Genomic DNA, 18,113 nt, shown 5'->3' with positions numbered 1-18,113 from the left:
TCATTAGATTCATTATATTCGTCAATCCTCTTAACCCCAATACAGTATATTCGTAAATCATTAATGATTATTCGAGATCGTACTTGCCTTTCCCTTTAACATGATCACCACCACCTCCATCGAGCTCTATCACATCATCATGATTATCTAATATGGGTTGCGAATCTTCAAATAAAGCTTCAAAGTCATTTGAGGTACTTTGAGATATTACTCCATAGGCTTCTTGCATCATTTCCCCTAGATACCCCAGTTCTGCGATCACTTCCTGCAAAACCGAAAAATGCCAGGTTAGTATGAGATGGAGCTTTCCGGTGTGTAAATCATCTCACCTGCATAGAAGTGGCATAGGCGAAAAACAGCAGGTGTCTTCCACCACCTCTTACACTTCTTTTCTTGACGACATCTAAGCTCCTTATAGCGTCAATGAGCTTTTGTCTAGCTTCTTCAGCTGGAGGTAGATACGGTGGTAAAGGTGTTCTTGTACGAAATCCCGCTGAGAGGGTGTAGAACTATAATGACATCATAAGGAAATCGAAAGGCATCAGTCATTGATGGAGCGCGAAGATCTAGCGAAAAGACAGGTCAAATGAGAAGAAAATCATCATCACTCACATAGAGGATAACATGTCCTGCCATTTCCCTTCTCTCCTTATTCACAGGAACGACAAATTCCTTTCTCATGGCCTGACAACAGTATGAGATCAGTATCTACCTCCTTTATTGATCTGCTCATTTTCTGTGGCCTCGAGTCAACTTACGTGATCCCTAAAGCCAGGATATATGATCAGCGACTTATCCCTGATATTTAAGATTGAGGTAACTCACCACTCATCCCTTGTAGTGACACATCTCATACTATGCAATCTATCCAGCATTCTCTCACAGCTTAATAAGACTTCATTGTAGAATGAGAATGCAAAGGGACCTTTCAATCTAGGTTCATTCTTCGTTTGAGCCAGCAAAGCTCTCATCGTGAGTAATTGACTTTGAAGATGCATTTCCCTATTATCAGTATCATATTTAGTGTCTTTGGATTCGGGGATACCATGTCCACGAAACAAAGCTTGTCGTCGGATGTCATTTAGAAGGTATAACTCACATAGCCATGAATTGCCTCACGCTAGAACTCAAATGGGGATAAGCAATCTCGTTCCCCATCAAAGGGCTCGTCTCTCCATCTTCATGATCTGCAATTCGTGTTTCCTGATCATGGCTCGCACCTTTACTGTAGGTCATGACTGATTTTGAGTAGAGATACGACAGATCCAAACAGAAACTAAGAAAAAGGCCATCAGCTACTTCTGCTTTGCGAGAAGACCACGAAATCAGCGGAGACCTGTAACGCACTCGCTAAGTCCAAATCGAAGCTCCCTTCTAGCAGTGAAAGGCCACCACCATCTTGATACTGCAGCAGCCCAAAGCACACCTATGATGACGGCCGCTGATCTCTGAATAGCAATTTGCTCAACGGTAATATTGTACCTATCACGTACGTTGTACGTATACAAGCAAGACAAATTCTGCGATATATCAATAAGCTCGGTTCCAGGTTGTCGAGGGCCCATTGGCAAGAATGAACGGCAAGGATTTTAGAAGCAGAGTCCACTCACATATGTTAGGAGGACGAATCTTCCAGCATTTGTGTAATCTGGCAACTGCGTAATGACGTAAAAGCAAGGAATCGAGAAGAAGAAACCCAGAATAGGTAGTACGATATTGTTGTTCTTTGCGCTTAATGATAAAAATTTCGGTCAGTGAAGGCATACCTGGGTTACCTAGATCGAAATCACTCACATATGGATGAATATTATTGCTACCGTTGCTCCGAATCTGCCTCACAATACATCAACAACCAGCAACTTCAATAATTTCATCTATTTTCCCTCCCGATGTGGGTGATTATCAGAACTTACATTGTTCCAACGACTCTTGCCAGAGATCTAAGTAATTTCGTATGAGCTGTGATCGCTGTAAGATCGCATGATACTCACAGCCAGTTTGTTTGTCCAACAGTTTGACTCATGGCTGCCAGATAAGCTATCAAGGCCCATTCGCCCCTGTATTGAAGGAAGAAAGGTCGCCCAGCTTCAGTATAAGCAGGAGCAGCCAATATTGCTTTGATTGAACGCGATTAGCTGACCGAAGACACCTTGAAAGCATTATTGGGTCGACTTACCTCCACCTAATCCCGTTTTGATAGCATACCTCATATCTGGTTCTCGCAATCTTTCACCAAATCTCCAAAATGCCTGCTTTGTGCGGCCCCAAGTGTTTAACGAGCGTTTGTCGGGCAGAAGGACCGGACCAGCTGCATCGCTGCGATTTTTCGGGAAAGGTAGAGGTTGGAGTTTTGATGGATCGATAGGAACTAGATTTTCTGTTACAGGTGACAGAATTAGTTCTCGCACATTCGCACGAATAATGAGACGGTTGAGAGATATGGAGGTAGAGATCTCCACAAAGTTGCCCTTTCCAATGAGTTTGTGCGATACGAGCACACTCACGTAATTGTTTGTACAGATATTGACTCTTCTTCTCCTTCCTGCTCCTTTTCTCCAAAAGAACCGACTTCATGTGTCCCCAAGCTGATATATTCTGAGTGTCTACAACCTATCCAAGTTCCATGTATCAGCTCCACAAAGAAAGTGCTGGTATATCTCAAGGCGACAAACCTCTTGCATTGTCTCCAACAGGAACAGCATTTCCCTAGCGAACTCCTCAAACGTAAATAGAAAACTATGTAACGGCTTCATCAGTTCAGGCAAGTATTTGATTCCTGCTTCACCCACAAGTACACTAAGAATACGGTTTCATTAGGTCCACCAATGACATTTCCTTTGTCCAGATCTCCATCTTCTTCTGAAGAGGACGTCTCACTGATACTGCTGCTATCGGAGTCGGGATCACTCTCGTAAATCCCTCTTTTCCTCTGAGGTCCGGCGTAAACCCTCTTGATGGCTCTACTACTGCTAGTCGAAAAGTCTTTTAGAGATTTTGCTAGATTCTCTCGGATTGAGACGAGATTGACTGATGGTTGATGCGAGTCATCTTGAGACAAAGCCTGAACAGCTTCTAAAGCTTCATCACATCGATTCTACCATTTTCCCTTCAGTAATGACCCTCAATCTCTCTGATGCACGTCGGAGACGGATCTTCCACACTTACGTTTAGATCGTCCATTTGTTTGCCTGCCATTCCTCTAAACTTCATGAATAATTTGACACTATTTTCAATGTCTGTATCCCTCATCTCAGGTCCAGGTCTGTCGTCCATCTTATCGACGATAGACATTGACATTTTCGTCTTCTTGTCATGTCCACCGAGATTCTCCAAATTCACTTTGCCTTCCTTCACCGCTCTGATCAAGCTCTCCTGTAATCGTGTGCTTCCTCTTAGACTTGAAAGATGCTGAGCAAGTCGAGCAAGACTGGCAATCGCCGCATCGTATAAATGAAGTTTCCTTCCGCGTATACGAGCATCCAATACACGTTCATGCTTTGATTCTGCCAAAGTGGCTTTGAGTGCTTTAAATCCTGTCGAGTGAGACTTGATAGCATCTTTTAGACTGATTCGATTCTCCTTGATTACTGTTTTCTCGAGTAAGAATGTAGAGGTGAGAAGATCCAGTAACGTAGAGAAAGAGCTGAGCGATCTTGAGAAAGAAATTTGAAATTTGGACGTTGCTGATGAAGGAAATATAGCGAAGCAAATAACGGTAGATATGGCCACTAAGGGAAAGAAGAAATGAGTAGACGGTCAAATCCGGCAATAGGTGATTCGTAGTTATGAACTATGAGGGCGCAGATGATTTAACAGTCTGGGCGAAAACTCACCACCTACTGCTACGATATATAGAGCCTCCAGTAGTCTAGGCAAGGCGCCTTCCTTGATGACTACGCTGTAAATGATTATTGCAGCCATCGAGCACCCTTTTCGGTAAAATGACTCAATTCTCTCCTCATTCTGATGTAACATTTGATAACTCACCGGTGTTGTAACTGGGATTGCCTACCCAGACTTTCGACCAAGCCAAGGCGCTCATCGAACCACCAATCCATAGGATACACACGACCCAATCACCCATCTCGCTTATCCAGTCCCAAGAATCACCATGGGATGGTGAGAAATGGTCGAAGAGCTCGATTGTACCCATTGCTGCCAGTGATACGAAAGAGGCGAAAACAGCTAGAATAAAACAGTACCGGGTGGATAAAAGCATATTGCCTATCGTCTTAGCGGGGTTATACTAGCAGACAGAGGGTGTCAGCTCATCTGCAAATAGCAACACACATCTGAAAACAAGAGCTCACGTATACAACGATTGTAGCTACCATATGAGCTGAATTGGCCGGCCTATATGTCACTCTTCCATGGGCATCTGTTTCGGATTGAGTCGACAATAGTTCGGCTAGAAACGGAACATATGTGAAGAGTGATGCAACCAGATATGCCAAGGAGCATTTGAGTATAGCTATAGCTACAGGAGAGGGAGGCCATAATTTCTTCCAGGCTAAATCTTAGTCAGCTTCCGTCGCGATGGGTTATGGCGAAAGAAGTCCACTTACTGACTTGATTTCTGGAAGAGGATTGGGCTTTTACAGGCTTCTGAAGTACAGCCCTCTCCTCTACTTCATTAGACGACTTAAATCCCCGGTCTGTAATGTTAGCGTGGGTAGCGCCATATCCGTCGAGTGCAGACGGTGCTGAATGGAGCATTGGCTGTGTCTCATCCCCTTCCTCTGGATCAAAAAAAGGACTATAATGCAGCTCTCCGTTGAGCTGGGGAGGGGATCCAGTCAAGGTATCGGATATAGTGGGAAGATCATTGTCTGGGGTTCCACCGTTCCCGACGTTTACAGGAGGACTTGTGGGTGTCGGAGGCTGAAAGAGGGATCCTAGTTTCCTGGGTGTCGGAGCTAATGAATGGTGAGATGTAGGTATTATCGAAGTCCCAGTAGTTTGATCTTCTCCTTCCTGCTCTGCTCGTTCTTCATCTCCTACTAGCTCTTGTAGTGTCTGCCAATTATCTGTGGGTTCCCGCGATTCATGTTGACTCAAAGCTACACTTGATCCAAATATACTACCGGGATGTAGATGCGTTGTTGCTGATGAGATCACACTTCCCGAGACCACGTTTGAGCTATCTCTAGGCCGATAAGGTGAGATAGTGCCACCTTGCTGTATCAATGGTGAAGAGAGGCCTGAAAAGTGTGAAGATTTTGTTCTGCGGTCTGGTTGTACAGCATCGGTGGAAGAAGATGCACGGTTCATGTCAAGGGTGGGAGTTGTCGGACCAGGTGATACCGAGGGAGCATGAGTAGTCGAGAGGTGTGTAGGTTTGCTGGATTCTGGTGGGCGCATGGTATTATGACGTTCCGCATCTCAGACAGTATCTGGCAATGTTTATATGGAGCATGGTAGCAGGTTTGTGGATAAGACAGAATGAATAAGACGGTAAAGCGAACTAGTACTGCACATTGGACATTGTTGTTGGTGCCCCGCAAACAAATGTCATCCACGTGTCGAAGGCTTTTATCGCTAGGAATTCTTGAAGACATCTATAAAATCCAGCATCATATTCTTTCCCTTCATTTCCTCTTTGTTCACAATTTGTAGCTTACGACTCAACATGTCAGATCGACCAGGACCGAATGCAGAAAAGCGAAAGGCTGGGGGACCATCATCGCAGAAACATAAATTTTACAAATTTCAAGGTCAGGCTCGAGGTGGGAGGGGAGGTCGAGGAAGAGGTGGTGGGGGAAGGGGTCGAGGGGGTGGAGGAGGAGATAGAAGTGACAGAGGCGATAGATCACCAAGAGCAGATGGTCAACTGAAACTGAATCCATTAGGGAAATATAGGATAAAACCCATTGTAAGTGTTTTCTCCTCAGCTGTACATATGATGTCAAGTTAATCCCTGATCGACCGCCGGACTTTAATAGCCTGAGATCCTCTCCGAGCCTGGAATATGTGTCACAACTGTACTGAATAAGGAAAGGTCGGCAGAAGCTGAACTAATAGAATACTTAGAAAGAGTATGTCATATTCTCACGCTGCCCTCATTCTGGTAACATTGTACCGTAGCGATGAGTGTGCGCTCATGTTTTTGGTAAATGTAGGTAGCAGACGAGCTATATCCGGAAACAGCGGAAGATGATCTCGGAGCAGATGAAGACGAAGAATTGGACTTCGAGGCCGCATTGAAGAAAGATTTAGCATCAATGGATCAAAGCAATAAATCGAAGCGATTTCGTACGTCCTTCCGATTCCCTTCCCCTTCAATTTGATATGAAGGGTAAAGGCTAATTGTGCTCGCCATGATCCAGAACTTTGCTCTCATGATATGATATGTGGTAAGCATCTTCAAGTGTACATAAGATTTCATGCTGATTGAAAAAACCATAGTTATATATATTAATGTCTTACCCCCGCTCTCACCGCATAGATTAGTAAGACATATATTGGAACAAGCTGAATCTTCTGCCAGATCGCATCTGAAGTGAGTTCATTTTTCTATCCTTACTTTGAAGTCTTAGGACTCAATGATAGTACGTGACAATGGACAATGGACAACGGACTGACGTGATATTGTCCAGATGGTGTAAGCGTATCATACCAATTATTGGCACCTCGGGAGCGACTATCAAACAACTATCAGAAATGACAGCTACAGTAGTCAAAGATCAGTTTCACACTGAGGATGATAGAGCTTTGAAGGTGTGTTCAACCTACTCCCAAAGTGTTCATCTTTCAACCCTACTTGCAAGCTTCCATACATGCCTCCGCGTGATCTGAAACGTATACTTATTTGATAGTGTGTATATTCATACAGTTTGCGATAGATACCAATACTCGTCAATCCGATAGACTAGATCGAATGGATATGATTCATACTGTGGCTGGAGAAATCACCAAATTGGATAAAGGTCATAGCGTCGATTTGAAAAATCCAGATAAGACCGTATTACTGGAACTGTACAAGGTGTGTCATTATCCCTCATTCTCGTCAAAATGGTAACTATGCTGAAACAGAGCGTTAGAACACAATAGGGTTGACGGTAGTAGAAGATTATGAGAGGTTTAAGAAGGTTGGTTTATCACCGTTCTACGATCTATCTTCTTCATACAGATCGCTTACCGTTATAACTTCAGTACAACCCAGGGGCTGTAGCTTCCTCTGCTGCTCAATCACAATCGAGGATTGCGTTTGCCCGAGATGGTCCAGAATCAACAGATCCGCCTGCTACAGAATCTAAAGAGGCTTCAAACGAAAGTACTAAAACGCCGAAGCACGTATATAGACAACGGCGTGCTGAGGCTATTTCAAGTTTCAATGAGAAATCTCATTCGCTTGTTGCATCAGACGAGATTGTAGGTCAAGATCAATTAGAAGCTGATGCTGAAGTAGGGGAGGTTGTAGAAAATCCATCGGGGTTGCTGGGAGAGGATTGGGAAGAACGAATAGTTGATGGGAAAGTAGAGCGTGCGAGGAAAGATGGCCAATAATGAACATAAGGTATAGCAGCATATCTAGCTCGGGCAAACCTCAAGGTATTTGATCATGCATGTAACTTTTCATCATGATCACGATCGACGCCGATATCGCGTCAAGGGAGCATGCGGTAGACTACGAGGAATATACGCTAAATGATCGCGAGTTTGCTCTTCTTTCAACAGCTACTCTTCCCGTCCTCTCTACAAGATCCCTCATGATATTTTTCTCACCGAAAGTGCCTCTATCGAACATGTGCTCATCCTCATGTACCTCCGTCCCCCCGGCTTCATTATTCGTTGTCATCTGACGAAGAAGGAACGGATGGTCTATGGGAATTCGGGGGGTCGCAATGAAGTCTGGATTGGAAATAGGAGAATCAACATTGTTTTCTTGGCTTGAAGTCCAGGGACTAAATGAACGAGACCATCCTTTCATCTTATCAGGAGTACCAGGTGTGAAAGGCATAATCTCGAAATCAGTTTCATTGAAGACAGCGATAGCGTCTTCGTGATCATTGGGCGGGATGAATGGCTTTAGATAGTGCATTGTCAGAGCGCTGATTGTACATGATGAAGTAGACGTTTGACCATCTGAAGGAGCAGATTGGGTCTGACTATAAGACAAGGAAGTGAACTCCCTATACAATTGGCGGATCAGTGAGATCAACACAAGTCTTTTTCTCATGTGGTAAGGAAGTAGAGAAGAGACATACTCCATTGAAGGGAAATACTGTTTTCGCTCTTTGCCAGATGGTGAAATGATCATCACAGTTGGAGGTCTGGTAGGACTTGGCGAAATGACTTCAGGAGGTTTATCCAACGGCAAACTACAGAGCCTGAAGACTGGTGGTGTCAGCTGACTCCCAAAGTTGTTGTAGTGATTCCTAGAGTCAAACACACCATGATTCCTCATTTTCAATCTCCTTTTCCGCCTTGCTGCCGCTGACATCCTTTTGGCCGGAGGATGCTTCTTTATTGTCAGGAATGTTGGCACGAACGTGTGAGTCAGTATGATCTTGGGAGGTCAATGAAGGGAAATGGAAGGGGCCAAGATTCGTTTCTGTGTTAGTAGGCATCATAAATCGGCGAGTTTGAGTTCTGAAATGTGTTGTGGAGGGCTGAGATATGGTAGCAGGGAAATGGAGCTCGTACGAGATTGTGGAATATAGAAGTGGGGTGAAGACGATACACTCTCAGAACATTGTGACGATGAACTTGGAGTATTTGTATTCAGGCATGCAACACCACTTTTCGAAAGTGAATCCTTTCTTTACAATGGCCATCGCTGAATACAAAGGACAATGTTCGTTTCATTCGATGTCCCAGACTTGCGGTTAAGTGTCGCAGAAACGAGAAAACAACAGATCGCTTCTATCGTATCAGGTATATCATCATGACTTAAGGTGTTTCGATCAGGATCGAAGTCATCTTGGAATGCATGTTGCATTTGTATCATCTTATATGCGGTACTCTCTCGTCGTGAGAAGGTGGACGTGTCGGCAGTGAGGATGCCCGAGAATGTCGGGAACTCATTAGGTAAAATAGCCGAGTGACAGGAATGCGAATGATATCATCGTCCACTTTGATTGACATTGCAAGATTCATTGAATGACCCAATCCTTTTTCCGACTCGCAAACAGCTAGACTCTGCTCACTGAATCCTATTCGTCAGGGAGAAACTTGACGCTCCCATCAATAGTAGAGGGACTATGTGGTCAATTCTGTATAACACACTACTATTCCTCTCCCCTTTGACCCCTTCATCGCTTCATACACTGAGTAGTCACCATCCTGAGAGATATCATGGACCAGATACCGATGGTGGAGCCTGGTCTGAAGCTTACGGAAAGGCGAAAGAGGTGGTCGGTCAAATGACCGTTGAGGAGAAAGTGAGCGACAAGACAGTGTCAACCGCACTCGTTTCTTCTCGAGTTCTGCCTCATGCACTTAATCCTCTCCCTAAATCCGAAGCTAGTACATGTCACGCATAATGAATGGTGTAGCTGAGGTTTTGCGAACAAATGTAGGTAAATCTCACCACAGCAGTGACTGGCCAATGTCAAGCCAATTCTGGAGGTGTACCAAGATTAGGTATACCTGGATTATGCTTCAATGACGGACGTGAGTCCTCGATTGACAACAGACTTCTTCTACTCCTCAATGAAAAGATGACTAATGGTTCGCGATACAACTAGCCGCTGGGCCAAGATATACGGACTTCGTCACTCAATGGCCATCGGAATTCACGGCAGCGGCTTCCTTCGATAGAGATTTGATAGAACAGCGAGCTGAGAGGATAGGTAAAGAATTCAGAGGGAAAGGAATAAATGTGGAACTCGGTCCTGTAAGTCCTATCTGACATCCTCAGAACGGCGAGAACAAAAGGAATAGCTAATGGAGAAGTAGGTCACGGGTGGTCCCCTTGGTAGATCGTAAGCTAGCTTCGAGGTGAAAGTCGCTGCCCGTTGACATGACTGCTGACGATTGGAAAAAGACCATATGCAGGTAGAAATTGGGAAGGTGAGTTACTCCCCGTTAACAATCCTCATTAGACTGCCTTGAGTAGTGTTCCTACACCAGCTGATACACCCACTGCAGCATTCACTCCTGACCCGTATCTCTCATCCACCCTCTCCTTCCTCACTGTAAGAGGCATGCAATCTTCAGGACTCATTACCTGTGCGAAGCATTACATCCTCTACGAGCAAGAACCTGTGTGTGATGGTCCTTTGGACGATGAAGGTGGTAGGACCGGATGTAGGGATGTAAGCAGTGAGGTTGATGGTACGTCATCGATCATCCCTTGATACTTACAGACTCCAGCCCTGCAGACGGTGAGATAATGATTATGAGTGTAGATAAGACAATGAAGGAGCTTTATCTGCCCAGTTTCGCGGAGACAGTCAGAGCTGGAACAGGGTCTATCATGTGGTGAGTCGACAGTGCTTTGGAAGGAATTGTGTGCTAATTAATGAGATTCAGCTCATACAACAGAATTAATGGAACTGCTGCTTGCGAGAGCAATGACGCATTGAACAGGATATTGAAAGACGAATTAGGATTCAAGGGATTGTAAGTTTGCTACTTGGAGAATATAAGAAATTCCTTCTTGGAAAGTCGAGGATCGGCTATACTTACCTGACGCCCTGTCATAGTGTACTGGTAAGCCAATCTAGGGTATATCCTCTTAGCTTGATCGGCCTGATTTGTCTGGATTACGTAGAGTGATTTTGGTGCTACTCACTCTACAGTTCCTTCAGCCTTAGGAGGCATGGACATGGAATTGCCCGGCGAGAGGTATTGTGAGTTCCCTTGCATCGCCTTGTTCGTCATCCGTAAGAAAACTGATTGAGGGCGAACAGATGGAAAGAACCTCTTGAAGGCTGTACATAAAGGTGATATATCAGAATCGAAGCTGGATGATATGGTTCACAGGTGATTCAGAATACACTTCAACAGCTGAGAAAGTTCTCCTACAGGAGCTAATTGTAGTCTGTATAACGTAGAATTTTGACACCCTGGTACGCCGCGAAACAAGACACCGATTATCCCAAGATCAACTATCAGAAATATGATCTCTCTGATAAAGTTGATATCAATGGTCACACATTTAGAAACGAGCATGTTAACGTGAAGGGAAATAATGCTCTATTTGCAAGGAAGGTGGCTGCTGAATCTACGGTGTAAGCTTGACTTTAATGACGATCTTGACTACTTTGATGATATCGTGTAGGTGATGAATGGCTCACCAATTCACTCCTTAGTCTATTGAAGAACTCTGGAATCCTTCCAATGAAAGGAATTCGAAGAATAGGTGTCTTTGGCAAGGATGCAGATTACCCTTCGACTTTGAGTGGTTGTGGACCTGATTTATTCTGTCTGGTAGGATCAAGAAGGAGGTATTGGAATGGAACTGTTACTATAGGAGGAGGTTCTGGAGCTGCATATGCGGATTACATTGTTTGTTTCATCTGCTATGTCCGGCATTGCGCGCTTATCTGCTGATACCGGAGGACTAGGCTGCACCGATAGAAGCCATCACCTTAAAAGCTCGGCAACATGGCATAAGGGTTGATCATGTACTTCAAGATGATGAGGCGTATTACGGCTCAATGGGATGGATAGCATATCAATCTGAAGTGTGCATAGTATTTGTATCAGTCTTCTTGGTAGAAGGTTGGGACAGAGAACATCTTCGACTGGATAAAAAAGGTGAAGATCTGATTAGACATGTTGAAAGTCATTGCGCGGGAGAAGTGGTGGTGGTCTTACATTCAGGTGGTCAGGTTGTAGTTGAAGATTGGGTAAGTCACCTTTCGGATATGCATCTAGAAGGAAAAAGAGACAAGGAGCTGATAGCCATACGTGAATAGATTGATCTACCTAAAATTGGTGCAGTTTTATTTGCAGGTTATCCAGGTGATTCTAGTCTCAACTCGATCCTCATCAAGAGACGGATAGCTAATAAATATGATCAGGTCAGGAAACCGGGAATGCACTGGTTGATATACTATGGGGGGACGTTAATCCGTCTGCGAAAGTATGTTGCCGACTTGTACTTCCTTTGGAACGTGACCGTGATGGACCGCTCATAGCATGAGAGTAGTTACCATTCACAATGGGTAAATCAGCTGAAGATTGGCCCAAGGACAATATTATAAGGAAGATGGTATGTAGCCTTTACTCTCAAGCTCTCAGTATACCTCCAGCCAGCTGATCTTTACACAATCCGATGGTTAATAGGGTAAAGGTTCATATCCACTATCTAAGTTCTCTGAGGGTCTAGCTATAGATTATAAGTGGTTCGATAAGCATAATATCACACCTAGATACGAGTTTGGTTATGGGCTGAGGTACGCTCTTCTGTATCGAGCCTTTGGAAATCGAGAAGGTTTTGACTGATAACGATAATAGTTACACATCATTCGAGATGTCTGCATTGGTAATTGAAGAGGATTATGGAAAAGACAGAGACACCATACAAAAGACAAATGAAAGGTATGAAGGAGAAAAAGACTTATACGACAACTTGGTGTGTTTCACGCCTGATTCACCTGCCGAATGATGCTGACAAATATTGGTAGTATATGGCCAAAGTGAATGTGACGAATATCGGCAAAGTCTCCGGAGCAGCAGTAGCTCAACTCGTAAGTCAGGATTTCTCTCTTGGAAGAAACTTTTCCTCTTCGGCTGATGCCAGCGTGAACAGTACATGACATTTCCTGAAGATGAAAACGATCAACCTCCTAAACATCTGAGAGGATATGCTAAGAAGTTTCTTGAAGTTGGACAAATGAGCACCGTTGAATTCTCTCTTGTGAGTCGATCGCAGGGATATTGAAGGACGCCCTTGTCTTCGATTTAAATCTGGATATTCGTGAATGTACTGACAAATATCAATGTCCTGAACAGCGGAAAAAGGATATTTCAGTATGGGATGTTGATAGACAACTTTGGAGAATCCCCAGAGGAACGTTCACTTTCAGAGTTGGGAATAGTTCCAGGTCATTACCCTTAAGTGTGGAATTGAAGATTAGCTCTCTCCATTGATCGACGGCATAGATGCTGTATACGATAATTATATAACCAAGCTGGACTTGATCATTACTGAAAGTCAAGCAAGGATTGTTGTGTATGAATTAGTTTGTACAAGTAGCTTAAGGCAAAGTCATGAATATCGTGCATTTAGGTCGTTACAACTGAAAGAGCTGAAGTGTGATTATGCCCATACTTGATCTGGGGATACCAAGATATCTTTTCCGTTTGCTCGGACGTATCGTTTTGCCTATATATGACGCGAAGTATCAGCATGCAACATTGCGTCCTCCGATACAGGCAACAGTACGTCGAGCTGACTTACAGAGTCTCTGGGCATTGATTTTCTCATATCTTTTATAATTACGGAGGTCATCGGTCAGCAAATCTGTGCATGTATACTCAATGCGACAACGAGAATGACTCACCGTATCCGTCTAACTCATCTCTTGTGGATCCAATTCCTTCCATGCCATGATAATAGCTATTACACATTGAGCGTCATCAGTTCCGGAAGATGTTTTGTAAGTTTTCTTCGTGCTCGACAATACGCCGCCAGAGAGCTAGATGGAACAAGGACTCACTCTACTACCCTCCGATATACGCTATAACCCAATTTTTCATACATCTCTATTGCTCTTATATTGTTACATCTAACGAAAAGATCGACGAACCATGCGTTCACAGCATCTACATTCCCTTTTTCGTTTTCCTGACCATGTGAATGTGAATGTGAGTGATCGTGATCCCCGGCACAATTCGAATGATCATGTGGGTGGGAGTGATCATGAGGGTGAGAGTGCCCATGTCCATGATCATGATCGTGTCCATGATGTCCACCACAATTCGAATGATCATGATGATCTTCATCATTTGAGCGTGGTGAAGGACCCGATAAACTTTCTAGTAAATCCATGAAAATTCTAGCTAAACCTAATGATCTATATTCAGGTGAAATTGATAATGCAGTTAAATGACCATGATGTTGTGGATCAGGTGCAGGTGGTTCATGTTTCGCTATCACTGCGCTATCATTGATCAGCTTATATATATCCATGATAATCAATCCCCCTGTGATCTTCATGTGAACAGTGATGTTTCATGGAAGTGACCATGATTCACACGTAAAAACACATAACTCACTATAAGCTTTTATAGAAGAATCGAAAGCTCCTTCTACAGTAACGCAGAAATCTGGCCATTGAGCTGTATATGATGCGTAATATCCATTATGATACTGTTGCTTAGCGAGTCAGTATCTTTCTGGTCCGTTATATTGGCGACCAAATCGAAACTTGGAAAACTGAAGAGTCAATGTATACACATACTGTAGCTGTCCATGCGTCTGAATTGACATTATTGAACTTCAGTATATCCGTTGGGTCAAAAGGTCGTATTGTTGACATTCCGAATGTGTTCGTTGACTTATTTCTGATCGATCTTCCGAGTAATACTTCCCTGTGCTCCGATGCGATTCTCAGTGCTTCAGCGAGATGTTTCTGTTCATAGATGCAAGAACATTACAAATTACTTTCGGCCATTCGAATTTAGCATTTGATCATTAAATCTCATTTCTTCGAAGGGAAATGAGCCCCACGTGGCATCCGCAAATGCTCGGTTTGCAACAGCGTTTTCTGTGCTCATAGATGATGTGCTTGACTTCACCATCGTTCTTCTTTAGATCATCTGTGAAGCAGAGCATAGCTGAAACTACCACGGCTCAGGAACCACTTGTGTCAAGGATAAACGTCAAGATGACATCGACCGGATATACATACTCTCTTTCCCCATCCTCATATTGTCTACCTATATTACACGCAGCTTTACATCCCTCATCAACGGTCCTAGGTGTATTCCTATCTTCCACCTCATCGCCTTCCTCTTCCTCGTCAACCACGGCGGGTACCATAGAAGTAGCAGAAGCGATACCTCTGATACACACCAATGCGAACGTGTCACCCATAACGGAAGTAGCTCTATCGTTAGTAGAAGAATATGCGAAGAGTGATGATAAGAGGATTGTAGGAGTTTACGTCGCAAGAGAATATGAAGATGGATTAGGTAGAACAGGTGAAAGAGTTCTGACTGCTTTGAAAGAAAGGTTTCAGGGTGCTTTCGGGTTATTAGTGAGTTCTCTCCCAATATATCTCTTTGTGTTCGAGCAAGAAAACATATATTGGCAGATAAACGCTGACAGCGAAGTATGTTTCAGTTGGATAATGATAAACTCGCTCACCATCAATTCGCTTACGTCGTAAGTCCCAGCTGATTGACTGCGCTGCTCATCTTGATGATGGAATCAGAATCAAGCTGAATGTATACCATGTATATCATATCTAACAGCCATACTTACCTACGACCTCTACAACTATCAAATCAATCACATCGACTTCATCCGATAATGTACCCGAAGCTTTCACCCTTTGTCCGACTGGTTTACCAGCAAAATTGATACGAGTGATAAAAGAAAAGAAGATACATAAAGGCTTAAAGGATTTTGATGACCATTTAGAAGACCCGTAAGTCCCATGACTTTCTCCTCCGGAACCCATTCTATGAATCGCGACTTTGTACTTGCTGGCATATGAACTGATAAAAAAATGAATCTGTAGAGATGCAGACTGGTTGGTGAATTCAACCGTGAAAAGTGATATCCAAAGATATCTTGCTTGACTAAAATAGAGAATGTATGTCCATAATGATAGATGCAATGTACAACAAATTGTAAATGTTACATACGGCAGAATGAGAAATATCCAACGCATCCATGTTGCTCACATTTTCAATGGGATCTCACCGATTTCCTGCTCAACCGGGGGGTCGTGGTGATCCTAGCGGCAGCACAAACCGTAGTCCTAGTTCTGTCCACTGACTCGTTCTGTGTCATGTCCTTGTGATTGGATCATGTTCAGAACTTGATGTATTCCTTCAGGTCTTGATAATCTGTACCAGAGAACGATCTTTAGCAGTTTACCTCCTCAAGTCTAACAAGGAAAAGAGGAACCTACAAGTCTGTATGGTCGCCATCTTCAACATCATGAACATTCAAAATGATGAACTCTGGAAATGCTTCCAAGACTTTATTGAACCATACTTCAATTGTCACAATTATCAGCTTGACCATTACGACTAAATCTGAATAAACGATGCTCACATTGTCCTTTACGAGGTACCATTTCATCTTCCCAGCCCCACCAAACATCAATTTCTATTGGGGATTGTATTTCCTTTATGATGTTACTGTCTTCCAGCGGTGTATCGCCTATCTCATCAGATTGAGCAAACTGAATAGTATCTGCTAAATCCTTAACGGCGATTTCAAGCCATTTAGCACCTGTTTCTTCCGGACCTCTATTCAGGCATATTAGATGTTCTAATAATGTATCATTTAGCTTTTCCTCCGCACTATTTCGGTGAGGGGAGCGCAGATAAGCTTACCTTGTCCTATACCCTGTCCATTCTCGGCACTCATGTATGAGCTTGTCAACTATATATCTATAATTAGTAGGTTACTTATTCATTGGAGTAAAACAAACTCTGAAAAACCTACACAAGCTACACAACATTCACATTCACCCCACATTCTACTTGATGGTCTGCTCGGTACACCATTTCCATTTTCATCCAGAGTCGGCGTTTGCGTTTCAGTCAAATTAGGTATATCTGTTCCTTCTCCTATTGAAGGTTTAGTGTTCGCTCCTCTAAGATTATTGAGCAGCTCTCCAGCTGATTTAGCGATACTATCCCCGTCCACTTCCGGTGTTTCGCTTGGTGTACTGTCATTGGGCGGGGTAGAAGACGATATGGATGAGGAACTTGATAGTGAAGGAGGTTCCTCAGTAATTGCTTTGAACCATTTCAGAGCGATGGATTTCCCTGTATTGATAGCTTTTAAACTTGTATCATAAGCCTTTTGAGCGTTCGTAGCTGCTTTGATGAGGTGTGGAGTCTGTTCAGATCAGTCAGCATATTATGTTGTATCACTATCACTAACAATTGCTGACTGAACTAAAGAAAGGGACTTAACTCACGGTAATGTGTTGAGTGGCAATCAATGGTGTAGGTATCCAATCCCATTTGAAAGGCCAATGATCAGGATGTTCGACTGGTAAGAGCGGACTCCAAGGTGCGAGCAGATACACCTTAGGAGGCGGATCTAGACCTGTAAGAAATATTGATGGGTGTCGAGTCAGAAGATGAAGTGTGTAGCTGTATTGACAGGTAACCTTAACTTCTCCTCTCTTCCCTGGGATACCCATAGTGTAATAAAAAGCTTACTATATACCAGCGGAAGAAGCTAGGATATGCGCAGGCCTTATCTTAAGGTGTTCCAATACCGAGACGATCATCTCTGAAACATGACAAATAGATATATCAGCGTCCGACTGTTTGGTTGAGAATTCGTTTCACATTGTCGTCAAGCGATTGAGTTATACAGGCCTTGTCGGAAAAACAGTATTGCCTGGTATTGATGAACTCACCACAGGAGCGTTCTATCCTTTCTATCAATGGTACTTCTCCTGTACCACCACATCCGGGTCTATCTACGACAATCATCCGAACTCCATACCTCTTCAGCAGCGGATCTGTAGCACAGGAGGCCATCAGCTGTTTCTTTCATTGGCAGGTCGACTCAGGTCAGCTTACCCATCGGAGCTGCAATCCATCTGCTACATCCACTAGGTAGAAGGTAGATTACAGGTACTCCATTCTCATCACCGATATCGGAATACGTGACAGGTAGGTTAGTGCGTGGACAACGAGGTAATCGACGATTGAATTTCGGTAATGATAGATATGCCGGTGGATCGGATAGTGCAGTAGGAATGTTCATAACGGAAAGCACAAAGTCGCAGGAATACCGCAAAGGTGCAGGAATGCTATGAGTCACTGAGTCTTATCGATGATAGGAGAATGATGGGATTGCAGAAAAGGAGATGAGGTGATGTAACCGCTGATTTGCTTGCACAACGGAGTGGTCAACCTCCACGCCAAGTCGCACCCAACTTCTTCGTCATGATCCAATAAAATCGCTATTCTCCGCTCAACAGATGTCTGATGTCTATTAGTTATACTGCATTTGC

General features: G+C 43.6%; 7 protein-coding genes across 7 annotated transcripts; 3 read left to right on the top strand and 4 right to left on the bottom strand.

Moving 5' to 3' along the window:
* Positions 1 to 67: 67 nt before the first annotated feature.
* Positions 68 to 5,271, bottom strand: IL334_005492 (uncharacterized protein; the record flags this gene model as incomplete). The annotated part of the gene is made up of 20 exons (XM_062937205.1): positions 68 to 265; positions 330 to 509; positions 613 to 684; positions 759 to 765; positions 826 to 1,002; positions 1,100 to 1,276; positions 1,348 to 1,520; positions 1,611 to 1,731; positions 1,795 to 1,830; positions 1,914 to 1,940; positions 1,992 to 2,115; positions 2,177 to 2,377; positions 2,505 to 2,610; positions 2,673 to 2,736; positions 2,790 to 3,094; positions 3,166 to 3,728; positions 3,834 to 3,929; positions 3,988 to 4,246; positions 4,311 to 4,510; positions 4,566 to 5,271. 20 exons carry the CDS (start codon positions 5,269 to 5,271, stop codon positions 68 to 70), a joined length of 3,792 nt encoding a protein of 1,263 aa, XP_062793256.1.
* A 358-nt stretch (positions 5,272 to 5,629) lies between these two features.
* IL334_005491 (uncharacterized protein) lies at positions 5,630 to 7,506 on the top strand (the record flags this gene model as incomplete). Its single annotated transcript, XM_062937204.1, has 9 exons — positions 5,630 to 5,872; positions 5,943 to 6,035; positions 6,120 to 6,252; positions 6,327 to 6,353; positions 6,406 to 6,499; positions 6,597 to 6,717; positions 6,833 to 6,982; positions 7,041 to 7,088; positions 7,153 to 7,506. The coding sequence occupies 9 exons, from the start codon at positions 5,630 to 5,632 to the stop codon at positions 7,504 to 7,506; spliced, it is 1,263 nt and encodes a 420-aa protein (XP_062793255.1).
* A 121-nt stretch (positions 7,507 to 7,627) lies between these two features.
* IL334_005490 (uncharacterized protein) lies at positions 7,628 to 8,570 on the bottom strand (the record flags this gene model as incomplete). Its single annotated transcript, XM_062937203.1, has 3 exons — positions 7,628 to 8,132; positions 8,208 to 8,330; positions 8,395 to 8,570. 3 exons carry the CDS (start codon positions 8,568 to 8,570, stop codon positions 7,628 to 7,630), a joined length of 804 nt encoding a protein of 267 aa, XP_062793254.1.
* A 633-nt stretch (positions 8,571 to 9,203) lies between these two features.
* Positions 9,204 to 13,044, top strand: IL334_005489 (uncharacterized protein; the record flags this gene model as incomplete). Its single annotated transcript, XM_062937202.1, has 22 exons — positions 9,204 to 9,383; positions 9,522 to 9,615; positions 9,690 to 9,838; positions 9,901 to 9,926; positions 9,989 to 10,014; positions 10,093 to 10,278; positions 10,353 to 10,425; positions 10,477 to 10,566; positions 10,650 to 10,656; positions 10,718 to 10,796; positions 10,857 to 10,929; positions 11,001 to 11,177; positions 11,259 to 11,454; positions 11,514 to 11,798; positions 11,868 to 11,913; positions 11,973 to 12,034; positions 12,101 to 12,163; positions 12,238 to 12,347; positions 12,409 to 12,526; positions 12,579 to 12,641; positions 12,704 to 12,811; positions 12,907 to 13,044. 22 exons carry the CDS (start codon positions 9,204 to 9,206, stop codon positions 13,042 to 13,044), a joined length of 2,349 nt encoding a protein of 782 aa, XP_062793253.1.
* A 169-nt stretch (positions 13,045 to 13,213) lies between these two features.
* On the bottom strand, positions 13,214 to 14,435 carry IL334_005488 (uncharacterized protein; the record flags this gene model as incomplete). Its single annotated transcript, XM_062937201.1, has 6 exons — positions 13,214 to 13,279; positions 13,355 to 13,383; positions 13,458 to 13,513; positions 13,614 to 14,052; positions 14,173 to 14,266; positions 14,358 to 14,435. 6 exons carry the CDS (start codon positions 14,433 to 14,435, stop codon positions 13,214 to 13,216), a joined length of 762 nt encoding a protein of 253 aa, XP_062793252.1.
* Positions 14,436 to 14,783: 348 nt separating this feature from the next.
* IL334_005487 (uncharacterized protein) lies at positions 14,784 to 15,702 on the top strand (the record flags this gene model as incomplete). The annotated part of the gene is made up of 4 exons (XM_062937200.1): positions 14,784 to 15,155; positions 15,242 to 15,283; positions 15,373 to 15,548; positions 15,642 to 15,702. The coding sequence occupies 4 exons, from the start codon at positions 14,784 to 14,786 to the stop codon at positions 15,700 to 15,702; spliced, it is 651 nt and encodes a 216-aa protein (XP_062793251.1).
* Positions 15,703 to 16,033: 331 nt separating this feature from the next.
* IL334_005486 (uncharacterized protein) lies at positions 16,034 to 17,863 on the bottom strand (the record flags this gene model as incomplete). Its single annotated transcript, XM_062937199.1, has 8 exons — positions 16,034 to 16,122; positions 16,184 to 16,402; positions 16,468 to 16,516; positions 16,580 to 16,978; positions 17,061 to 17,238; positions 17,308 to 17,380; positions 17,511 to 17,615; positions 17,677 to 17,863. 8 exons carry the CDS (start codon positions 17,861 to 17,863, stop codon positions 16,034 to 16,036), a joined length of 1,299 nt encoding a protein of 432 aa, XP_062793250.1.
* Between the last annotated feature and the right edge of the window lie 250 nt (positions 17,864 to 18,113).

Source organism: Kwoniella shivajii, chromosome 7, assembly GCF_035658355.1.
Source record: "Kwoniella shivajii chromosome 7, complete sequence".
NCBI classification, from domain to species: Eukaryota; Fungi; Basidiomycota; class Tremellomycetes; order Tremellales; family Cryptococcaceae; genus Kwoniella; species Kwoniella shivajii.
Note: the sequence above shows the minus strand (reverse complement) of the source record. Positions and strands in the feature narration are given on the sequence as shown.